Genomic DNA, 12744 nt, shown 5'->3' on the forward strand with positions numbered 1-12744 from the left:
GACTCGATGGACATGAGTTTGACTGAACTCCGGGAGTTGGTGATGGACAGGGAGGCCTGGCGTGCTGCAATTCATGGGGTCACAAAGAGTCGGACACGACTGAGTGACTGAACTGAACTGAGAGTGTATCTGGGAGCTTCCCTGATGGCTCAGACAGTAAATAATTGCCTGCAAGGCAGGAGACACAGGTTCAATCCCTGGATTGGGAAGATCCCCTGAAGGAGGAAATGGCAACCGACTACAGTATTCTTGCCTGGAGAATTCCATGGACAGAGGATCCTAGAGGGTTACAGTCCAACGGGTTGCAAAGAGTCAGATACAACCGAGCGATTCATTCTCTCTCTCTCTCACACACACAACGTACCTGTCAGTAATCTATGGACACCTTTTGATATTTTTATCTTCTATTACATCACAATGTATATATTTGATTTTATTAGCCTTGATGTATTTCTTTAATCAACATAATCAAGCCTTTCTTTCATTCTCCAAAATTGTTAGCAATTATCTTTTCTAAATCCCATCCACTATTCCCTTCTGAAAGTGATTGTCTCATTTCTTCTTTTCATATTTTCTACTAACTTTCTGCTTCACTGTGAATGATTCTCTCGGATGCGTCCAGCAATCCACTGTCTTTTTATTTGTCCTTCTGTTTAACACATTAAGTCAGCAGTCCCCAACCTTTCTGGCATCAGGGACCAGTTTTGTGGAAGACAGTTCTTCCACAGACTAGGGCTGGTGGGAGGGATGGAGAGAGACGGCTTTGGGATGATTCAAGCAATTGTGCATGTTACTCCTAATCCAAGCGCAACACTGATCTGACAAGAGGTATGGGTCTGCAGCCTGGACACTGGGGACCCCTGCACTGAGTATGAGTTTTGTTTTGAATTTTCAATGGTTTTCAAATTTCTACTGTTTTATTTTGTTTCTTTTCTGACTGTTCCTATTTATTATAGTCTAGTCCTTCGTCTTTCTCATTAAATAACTTGAAATTTATTCAGAAGTACCTAATTGTTCAATTATTTTCAGCTCTAAGGTACATTTGTACTCCAACTGCCTACATTTTATGACTTCCCCTCATTTGCTTTCATGTGTAGTTTACACATTTGGGGAGGTTATGGGCTCACTTGGAAAAGGCAATGGCACCCCACTCCAGTACTCTTGCCTGGAAAATCCCACGGATGGAGGAGCCTGGTAGGCTGCAGTCCATGGGGTCGCTGAGGGTGGAACACAACTGAGCGACTTCACTTTGACTTTTCACTTTCATGCATTGGAGAAGGAAATGGCAACCCACTCCAGTGTTCTTGCCTGGAGAATCCCAGGGACGGGGGAGTCTGGTGGGCTGCTGTCTATGGGGTCGCACAGAGTCAGACACGACTGAAGTGACTTAGCATGGGCTCACTTTCAGTAGAAATATTTGTTTCGTGAAGCCCTATGTGCCTTATCTTGCTTGGTTTCATGTCCATCCCTAGAAATGTAAATGACCCTAGACCAGTTCTATAAATTTCTCAAATTGGAATTCCCAAATCTTTGTGCTTTCAAGTCATGTATTTGTACTCCTAATATGATTGTGGCCTCAATTTCTCATTGATGGTTTTCTCCTGCACTACCTTTCCCAATCCAAGATATGGAACATATATCAAGATTTCTTATTCTAAAATTATTAAGCAAAATTTTCCCAGTCTTCTTCTCAAGGACTGAGGCAGATTATTAAAGCTTCAGCTTTTTGCAGGAGGCTGGATTTACATGCTCCCCTGAAGCCATGCCTCCTGGTCCTGGTGGAATCCCAGAATCCAGAGCCTTGACTTTGATATGGGGTATGCAAATATGTATAAAGAAACAAATAACAAATATAATTCAATACTTGATATTAATAGAATATATACTATTTTAGTATTTTTACCCAATATTTCTGTATGTCAGTATTGGGGGCGCTAGTGTCAGCTGATTTAGCATTGTTACTGTAAATCCCGATGGTTCAGCAAGTAAAGAATCTGCCTGCAACGCAGGAGATACAGGTTCGATCCCTGAGTTGGGAAGGTCCCCTGGAGGAAGAAACAGCAACCCACTCCAGTATTCTTGCCTGTAAAAATCCCAAGGACAAAGGAGCCTGATGGACTACAGTCCATAGAGTCACCAAGAGCCTGACATGACTGAGCACACACACATGCACTAAAAATCCTAAGCAAGCAAGTAAGACATACTCAGGGTAGTGATCAGTACACAACAGACATCCAGGTGTCAAGTCTCCTTGCCAGTGACTGAGCTAATTCAGCTGTGTTGCTGTAAATCCCAAGTCAGAAATACAACCTACTTGGGATAGTGTTCAGGACACAATAGGCACCCAAATGCCAGTCCTCTCTCCAATAAATTCTGGCCCTAAGATGCCAATTCCCACCTTATTCCTAACTTGCTGCTGCTGCTAAGTCGCTTCAGTCGTGTCCGACTCTGTGCGACCCCAGAGACGGCAGCCCACCAGGCTCCCCCATCCCTGGGATTCTCCAGGCAAGAACACTGGAGTGGGTTGCCATTTCCTTCTCCAATGCATCAAAGTGAAAAGTGAAAGGGAAGTCGCTCAGTCGTGTCCGACTCCTAGCGACCTCATGGACTGCAGCCTACCAGGCCCCTCCGTCCATGGGATTTTCCAGGCAAGAGTACTGGAGTGGGGTGTCATTGCCTTCTCCGGAGGGCTCACAAACCTGTTACAAATACAAAAAACAAGACAGCCAACCCAAGTAAGCAAACTGTACTTGCGACATCAGTGCTGCAAGTGCATCAGACCACAACAGGAGAGAAGTGAAATCAAACAAGCCTCCGAATTCTAGTCCAGCACAGCCCTCAGACCACAGAAATTCACTTTCATTCTCCTTTAAGCCAACATTTCCTCCTCAAGTTTGCCCTCCACTCTTCAGTTAGGTTATGACTCAGATGACCTAGGTGACTTCGGCTGACGAGTCTAGTCTTTCAGAATGAACAGAGTTTTCTGATCCTTTAGGAATCAGGATACACAATGACTTTCCAGGACTGACTTCCAAAACTGTCTTTCAATATGAGAGTGAAACATGTAATATGTTTCCAATATGCATCTACATTTAAACTTGAACGACTGGGGAAATAAGTCCTAAAACTGCTATTCTGCCATGTAACTCAGCCTAGGCTACCTATTTGCAACACTCCTTATTACTAACCTTCTTTAAAGAGGAATTGAGAAAACTGAAATGTTTCTTTTAAAACATAATTTCCCTTTTTCTTACTCAAGTCAGATACAATGCGCATAGAACACTTTCATTAGCATTTTACTGAAGCTGTCCTCGCGCACGCGTTTGCATATGTTTTGTGTGTTTAGTGGCTCAGTCGTGCCCAACTCTTTGCGACCCCATGGACTGTAGCCCGCCAGTCTCGCTGTCCATGGAATTCTCCAGACAAGAATACTTGAGTGGGTTACCATTTCCTTCTCCAGGGGGTCTTCCTGACCCAGGGATCTCAAGTCTCTTATGTCTCCTGCACGGGCAGGCAGATTCTTTACCGTCTGAGCCACCAGGGAAGAGCTACAGTAAGCAACTGCTACACCTAAATACCACCATGGCTTTGAGGCTTAAAAACGCTTGCTCTCAGGCTTGCTCATCTGACTCAAATATTTCAAATCAATCTTGATCATACAACTGGAGTCAGGAACTACACCAGTTGTCCTGTGTACTTCTGTGTTACTCCTGGGCAGAACTGTGGCTATAGGCCAGATCAGAACCTGCTCATCCGTGCCACAGCAGTCAGCCCCAGGTCAGAACTGTCTGTTGAGATTTTCAGATCAGACACTGAGATTTCATGACATATTAGCTCGGTCCTGCACACCAAAATAAAAATAAATCATCTATCTAGGTTATAAGTTACAAGGCTTGTTTGCTGCATGAATGTTCAACTTACCCCAGGTCTTCCTGAAATGTGATAACAAACCTACTTTGTCAGCTATGGTTTTCAACTCATGCATGTACCAGACAAGAAGCAACAGGTTATACCCATGGGACTAAAAGCTTAACAAGTATCCACATTGAGGACACCAGTATAGTTTCAGGGATCTCAAAAATATGAACAATTTTATGTGCAGTTGTGACATCAGAAAAAACAAAAAAGGTGATGAAGACACACGTTCCCTTAGGAACTGAAATGCACCTCACCACTTGTATGGCACCGATAGCAGCACTTCTCCGAGCCACTCAAAGTTCAGACTTGACATATTAGCCAAGTAACCTACCTGAGAGCAGACCTTCCATAAATCGTTAAAATCCACATTCCTCTTTACAGGAATAGCACCAGCTGAAGAATCCCTCCTCCTCGATTTTAGATCAACCTAGATCAGTCCTTTCCCACACTCCCTGGCCCATCACTTTTATGGTAACACCTTTATGATGCCTCTTCTGTGCCTATATGGAAGGTCCTATATGAATTAGCTCAGTCACTAGCGAGGAGACTTGACACCTCTTGTGTACGGACCACTAACTGCCCTGAGTATGTCATATTCGCTTGGTTAGGATTTTCAGTGCATGTGTGTGTGCTCAGTCATGTCACGCTTTGTGACTCTGTTGATTGTAGCCCACTAGGCTCCTTTGTTGGAGAAGGAAATGGCACCCCACTCCAGTACTTTTGCCTGGAAAATCCCATGGACGGAGGAACCTGGTGGGCTACAGTCCATGGGGTCACTAGAGTCAGACACAACTGAGTGACTTCACTTTCACTTTTCACTTTCATGCACTGGAGAAGGAAATGGCAACCCACTCCAGTGTTCTTGCCTGGATAATCCCAGGGACGCAGAAGCCTGGTGGCCTGCCGTCTCTGGGGTTGCACAGAGTCAGACACGACTGAGGCGACTTAGCAGCAGCAGCAGCAGCAGCAGGCTCCTTTGTCCTTGGGATTTTCCAGGCAAGAATCCTGGAGTGGGTTGCCGTTTCCTCCTCCAGGGGACCTTCCCAATTCAGGGATTGAACCTGCGTCTCCTCCATTGCAGGCAGATGATTTACAGTAACAATGCTAAATCTGCTGACACTAGCCCCACCTAATCTTAGCTAGTATCCTTTTGCTACAACCATGACTTCCATGTCTTCACCTAGAATGAAATTTAATTTTCCCTGATGGTAATCTCTTTCATTGGAAGTCACTCATTCTCTCACCACTTCCCTGCCATCTTTTGTTGCTATTCAGTGGCTAAATAGTATCTGACTCTTTCCGACCCCATGAACAGCAGCACACACCAGGATTCCCTGTCCTTCACTATCTCCCAGAGTTTGCTCAAACTCATGTCCATTGAGTTGGTGATGTTATCTAACCATCTCATCCTCTGTCATCCCCTTCTTCTCCTGCCCTCAATCTTTCCCAGCACCAGGATCTTTTCTGATGAACTGGCTTTTCTCATCAGGTGGCCAAAGTATTGGCACTTGTTAGGCCCTGGCATAAGATCTCAAGGACATCCCTGCACAAGCTCAACCCAAGCATGACATTCGATTACCCTCTCTCTGCCCCAACTGCAGCTTCCAGATCAACCTATCACCTTTGCTAAGGAGCTGGGTATCTGATCAGCTGGCTTTCTGTCCCATTCTCTATCACTATCCTGGTACCTACATGTCCACCCTGATGACCCTCACAGTTCTCTGACCCCTATTTCAACTACTTTCACCTTTAAGTCAGTCCAACATATGATTTAAATGACTACATCACCGAGAACTGCTCCAACTCCAAAATCTTTATTTCGGCCTTTGACAACAACTTCCTGTTTGTACCATTTCCACTCCTTTGAAGTCATCAACCTGCTCTACCTTCCCTCTAGTCCCTAGAATCCTTGCACCCTCCTTTGCTTACCTGGTACTCCATTACAATTTTACAATTTCAACTGCTTTGCCATTTTATGTTTTCTCTTCCCTTTGTGGGTCATACCTATTTAATTATATCTTCAATCCTGAATCAAGCCAACACTGTTTTCTCTTGCTCTTATTCCCTCCCAGTACTGAGGATTAAGGAGGAAACTCATATAACTGCACCAGCCAGGTCCCTTATAAGGATTTATAATCTCTGCAATCCCTGAAACATACCTCCATGTCTTTCTCCTCCACAGAACTCCTTCCTGACTCTTCTGTCACAGAGAAAAAAGCCTCTCTTCTCTGTTGGGTCTACTATGTCCTAGACACTATGTACATATACTCCTGACTTCTATGGGACTAGCAACATCTCCATTCTTTCCATCTTTAAATGCTTTCTCTGCCAACTCCCTTCTCTAACAAGCATGCTCAAGTTTCTAAAACCCTAGAGAAAAAAATAAAGCACTGAATATCTTTTCCTCCATCTAGCCTTGATCCTTAAACTATCACTTCATTTCTCTGCTCTACTTCACCATCAAACTTATGAAAGACATGCTAAATTTGCTGTCTCTAATCTCTGATCTTTTAAATTCTCAATTCCTGCAATCTGTCTCCCCACCACAACCTAACTTTGCAAATGATATTCTACCACCAAAACCAACGCCATTTCTCAATTGCACCATATGTGTCCCTTTAGCTCTTCATTTCCTATCCTGTTCCCTTAAAAAGCTAATGTTCCCCAGGATTTTAGTTCTGGCTTTTCTTTACAGATACCCTTTCAATGGAAAATCTTATCAATTCTTATCTTTCAATTACCACAGGTTGCGGTTTCTAAATGTTTTTTTTTAGCCCTTTCTTCTTTCCTAAATTCCAAAGGGGGTACTCCCAACTGTTTCCTGAGCTCCTATATTCGAATACCTACAGGAATCTCAAAAGAAACATATTTAATCATTCTAATTATTCCTCACACTATGCACCAGCATGTATGCTCCTCTCACTCCATTCCCTTTCAATTTAAAATATTACCAGCCACCCAACTGTCAAAATTAGAAACCCGTCTCTCTTCTTTAATTTTCTACATCTAATCAGATACCAATCCTTATTGTTTTAGGATGGCTTACGAAATGTTTTCCAAATAGTCTCATCTTTATAGTCTACTCACTCTGGCTGAATCTCTGTTTCTTTTGCTAGATACCTTCCCTGATCTCCAGTCCACTTTTCGTATTAGCTATTACTGTTATCTTTCTAAACTATGGATTTGATCAAATCACTCTCTGCTTAAAGTTCTTTAATTTTCTCCTCTCCTTCAGAATAAGGTATTAACTTTTCTTTAGTCTTACATCCTTCTTGTTCCTCTCAAGTACCTGAGACCAGTTAGCTAGTTATCCTCTATTTTCCTACAGAACTGTGCTTCTACTCAGGAGATGAAGTTTACCTGAACTACTACTATTCCCAAGGCATAACACTTAAAACATTTCAAGGCAATAAAGAAATATCAAACCACAGTATAAAAACCCACTCATTTTCCAAAGTGACTTAAGATTCTTGAATATATAGTCAGACTTGTATCCAGAAGCTAATTTACTACTAAATATATTCAATATTCTATATAATCAAAACAGAAACAATACGAATTCCACCAGAACAAAGCACGTGCACAATTAGCACAAGCTTCAGAAGTAATCTCATTTCGGTGATACGCATTAGTCAAAACTTACCTGCCAGTGCTGGGTGACAGCATTCCACACTCCCACTTTCCCTGTATGACTCGTGGCCACCAACTGGTTACCGATAAAGAAGAGAGCGTCGACAGGAACACCAAGGCTGAATACTCCTTAAATGATAATAAAAAAGAGAGGTTAATCAATCACCATCTTTCAATTAATCAAAACTCAGCCTAAAAACATCTTAAAGGTATCTCATTTCTACAAATTGTGTGCCAGACATTCTGGGAACCAGAAATAAGAAACTTTAAGCTCTTAAACAGCAGGTAAAAGTTTGCCCCAAGTAATCTCACTCTGATTGAACAGCTTGTTATCTGAAGCTGTGGCTCCCAAACCTAGCTGTTGTTGTTCAGTGGCTCTGGCGTGTCCAACTCTACAACCCCATGGGCTGCAGCACGCCAGGTTTCCCTGTCTTTCACCATCTTCCAGAGCTTGCAAAAGCTCATGTCTACTAAGTCAGCGATGCCATACACCAATCTCATCGTCTGTCACCCCCTTCTCCTGCCTTCAATCTTTCCCAGCATCAGGGTCTTTTCTAATGAGTTGGCTCTTTACACCAAGTGGCCAAAGTAATGGAGCTTCAGTATCAAGTCTTTCCAGTGAGTATTCAGGGTTGATTTCCCTTAGGATTAAGTGGTTTGATCTCCTTGCTGTCCAAGGGACTCTCAAGAGTCTTCGCCAGCACCATAGTTCAAAGGCATCAATTCTTTAGTGCTCAGCCTTTTTTATTGTCCAGCTCTCACATCCATACATGACTATTGGAAAAACCATAGCTGACCATCAAAACAACTGGGTAGATTTAAAGTGAACACAATAAAATAGCAAGGATCCTGGGATTCATGCTAGACCCACTAAATGAGAAAACCCACTGCCTTTGTATAAAATTCATAGAAGCTTCAGCTGCAGCCTGCTCACAGACCTGATATTTGAGAATCACTGATCTGAAGACACAGACTTGGCAACCCAACTATCCACAATGTATCTAGAAATCTGAAAATAAGCAAACAAGAAAAACGAAACAGCAAGTAGTCATGCTGTGTGCAAAGTAAACATTCAGGCCTTTATCAGAGCTTATTTTAAACCTCTCATCTGCCAATACTGCAGATTTCAATTTAATTCACTTCAAAGACACTATACTAGGCCATGCGATTAAAATACATGAAATGATGGATAAACAACAAGGATTTGCTATATAGTACAAGGAACTATATTCAATATCTCGGCAGTAACCGGTAATGGAAAATAATCAAAAACAAAAAAATACATATAGAGGACTGCCCCAATAGTCCAGTGGTTAAGAATCCACCTGCCAATGCAGGGGATATAGGCTGGATCACTGGTCTGGGAGGATTCAACATGCTGGAGCAACTAAACCATGCACCACAACTACTGAGCCCAACCACCCTAGAGCCCATGCTTTGCAACAAGAGAAACCACCAAAAATAAGCCCACACATCACAAGCAAAAGTAGCCCCTGCTCGCTGCAGCTAGAGAAAGACAGCATGCAGCAACAAAGACCCAGCACAGCCAAAAATAATTTTTTTAAAAAGTATATGTACATATTATCTATCTCTGAATTACTTTGCTGTAGAACTGAAGCTAACAGAATATTGTAAATCAACTATACTTCAATAAAAAAGCAAATAAATATGAGAAAATAATATATTACTAGGTACTTGTGATTTAAAAGAGAAAAAAAAAAAAAAACCAACAACCAATTATGACATAATGCAACAAAAGGATGCACACAGTAATAACCAGAAGAATAAAAGAGAGTTCCTAGGAAAAGTTTTCAGAATATTTCTTAGAAAAGAAGCCCTCTGAGTTGGGTTTTTAAAAAGGTGAAAACAAGTTCCTCAAACCGGGGGATTTGGAATGGGTAAGCCCAGGGAATGTGAGAAAGGGGGAGAGGAGATACAGGGGAGGAAGGACTTTGTAATGAGAGCTCACATTAATAGCAAAAGAGCCACAACTGCCCCAGCTAACCTTGGTCTCCCATGTGTGGCACTGCACAGCTGTCTCTCTTTAGCTGAGCACTACACCTGCATAGCATATCCAAAAGCAGAGACATTACTTTGCCAACAAAGGTTCGTCTAGTCAAGGCTATGGTTTTTCCAGTGGTCATGTATGGATGTGAGAGTTGGACTGTGAAGAAGGCTGAGTGCTGAAGAAGTGATGCTTTTGAACTTTGGTGTTGGAGAAGACTCTTGAGAGTCCCTTGGACTGCAAGGAGATCCAACCAGTCCATCCTAAGGGAGATCAGCCCTGGGATTTCTTTGGAAGGAATGATGCTAAAGCTGAAACTCCAGTACTTTAGCACCTCATGCGAAGAGTTGACTCATTGGAAAAGACTCTGATGCTGGGAGGGATTGAGGGCAGAAGGAGAAGGGGACGACAGAGGATGAGATGGCTGGATGGCATCACTGACTCGATGGACATGAGTCTCAGTGAACTCCGGGAGTTGGTGATGGACAGGGAGGCCTGGCGAGCTGCGATTCATGGGGTCGCAAAGAGTCAGACACGACTGAGCAACTGAACTGAACTGAACTGAACACCTGCAGTCAGAAGATTATGTATTGGAATCCTGGCTCTGAAAGTACCTTTGCCACTTTTCGGGTTACTTATCTGATCGATAAAACAGGGTCTATGCTCAATGTCTCAAGGCTCACTTTTACTTTAAAAATGCTATAATTCAATTTTGACATTTAAATAGTATTATCTTAATTATTTGAAAAGCATCTTATGAAAAGTATCTTTTTATCTAACCATAAGTCTCATTATAAAATAAGTCTAAATAAGTCTCATTATAGAATACTGTTTTATGTGGCTCTTTAGCTGTTTTGAGTATCAGATTTTTTTATTTTAAAAAGGTAACTAATATGTGACACAGAGAAGGCAACGGCACCCCACTCCAGTACTCTTGCCTGGAAAATCCCATGGATGGAGGAGCCTGGTAGGCTGCAGTCCAGGGGTCACTAAGAGTCGGACACGACTGAGCAACTTCACTTTCACTTTTCACTTTCATGCCCCAGAGAAGGAAATGGCCACCCACTCCAGTGTTCTTGCCTGGCGAATCCCAGGGACGGGGGAGCCTGGTGGGCTGCCATCTATGGGGTCGCACAGAGTTAGAAACGACTGAAGTGACTTAGCAGAGAGAATATGTGACAACAAGAACAATTTTCTCAGCATCTAGCTTAGAAAAACAAGGATTCACAAGGCTTTGAAGAACCCATGGGAAGAAACAAAGCAATTAAATGTAACTGCAATGTGTTAAAAGCATAAGCCAGAAAAGGTAACTGACTTCTTTTGAATTTTATATCAATGAGGGGTATTTCTCTTTCTGTTCAGAACTGTACTACATATGAGACCAGGCCAGTGGCAATAAACAACACCTTGAAAATTCTCAACCAATCTTGAAAAAGCCAGGCATCTCGCAAGGAATAAAAATGATATAAACTTGACAAAAATGAAAAACAAATCTGGAAAGTATAGCCAGGAATGTCTTCCATATACACAGCTTAACTTTTATGTACTTATAAATACATATTTATACACATGAATAGATCACCTCAGCCCAACCTGTCAACCAGAAAAACCAGAGCAAAATAAAACAAAGCCTCCACACAAAGCTAAGCTCTTTCATCAAAACTGGTTGAGAAACAAACCTGCCACTTCAAAGCACAGTGTACTCATTTCACATGCAATTTCAGGGATTCTCATGTATTAGTATTTTAATTTTGATGCTAGACAATTTTTCAGAACATGTTAAGATACCTATATTCAGTAATATAGGCTATGTGAAAGGTAAAAATAAAAACTGGAAAACTAACAAACACTGATTACTTGAGAGAAGAGTGAGATTCTGGGAAATCAAGGAAGACATTCTGAACGATCTCAAGAAATTTAAAGTGTCATCCCTGACCCTTTCTTAGACTCAACAATCCTGACTGCTATCCACAAAGAAGACACTGTAGATAATGACAAGCTCTTGTCTTAAGGGAGCCTCCTGGTAAAACACTGCTTATAGCAGCAAGCCAGCAGTACTGTCTGATACAAGTTACAATGAAGGAATTCAGCCTCTAAGTGAGCTCTATCATGGATACACCAGCTCTCAAGTTTTCTTTGGATAGTTTTGTCAAGTTCTGAAGAATATTTGTAACAACAAATGATCTCTTTGTGAACAAATTACTATGTATTATCTCAGTAAGTAGCTAGCAAGTCAGCCTTTGGGGGAAAAAAAAGCAAGGCATAAAATCTTCACTTATTGGCATGTTACAAGTGGCAACTTGTAAAAATAAACAAAAATCACAATTGAGCTCCTTTCTATATAATTACAAGTATATTATAATTTCAAAACATTTTAAGTTTTTTCCCTAAAGTTTTAAGAAGGACTTTCACTACCAGTCATGATGGATACATGACATCAGACTATTTCTTACTATAAACAACAATAACAAAAGACTGGCCAAAATATATGAGACAACTGTTTTTAGACACTGGCCAACAGGCAGCAGGAGACTTGAAAGCCAGTAAATACACAAGATAAGCCCCATGATCAAACTGGCTTTCTGTATAAGCCTTCCTGACAACAGGGAAGTGAAACTCAAGGGAAAACCAAATGACGGTTTTTCTCAACTGAGAAAGCTGAGATCAGAGGCCAGAGCTGTTGAGGAAGCCAGAATTTATGAATAAGATATAAGAAAGAAGGGAAACGCACCATGGTGGGTGTGGGGATAGCACAGAATTTTAGAGGGGTTTCCCTATGCCTTGGCTGAGGCCAGGCTGTACTGGACTGGCCTAAGAATCCACAAGGAATAAAAACGAGGGGCTGCAGCAGGCCTGGGAGCTGAGTGGAGACAGCAGAGGTCACTTGTGGGGGAATTCAATAGTTCCAGCTCAGTACATGTGAAGAGTCTCACTCTTCAGGCATTCTGTTAAGATTCCAAAATGACAATACTTGACACACCCTGAGTAGAAGCCATGCCCTAAAATAAAATATAAAGCTGAGAAAGACTAAAGCAAACAAACAACAAGCCTAGCAGAATAAACATCCTCTGGTAATTTAACTGCCTGCTGGAACAAAACTCACATCTTAAAAGAAGACAGCACTATTGAGACAGTAAGATACTGATCTAAACTGAAGGATGGGGAGAAAAGAAACTGGAAAAAACTAGTGC

The 12744-nt window shown here is 41.9% G+C and overlaps 1 protein-coding gene across 1 annotated transcript in view; it reads right to left on the bottom strand.

Annotated features, from left to right (window-relative positions):
• Positions 1–12744, bottom strand: part of KCTD3 (potassium channel tetramerization domain containing 3) — a 68147-nt gene that overhangs the window by 24657 nt on the left and 30746 nt on the right. The window contains exon 9 of the mRNA XM_010853303.1: positions 7562–7677. Within this exon, the coding sequence (XP_010851605.1) occupies positions 7562–7677 (116 nt within the window). The remainder of the gene's footprint in view (positions 1–7561; positions 7678–12744) is intronic.

The sequence above is a fragment of the Bison bison genome, unplaced genomic scaffold (genome assembly GCF_000754665.1).
Source record: "Bison bison bison isolate TAMUID 2011002044 unplaced genomic scaffold, Bison_UMD1.0 scf7180017864325, whole genome shotgun sequence".
Lineage (NCBI taxonomy): Eukaryota > Metazoa > Chordata > Mammalia > Artiodactyla > Bovidae > Bison > Bison bison.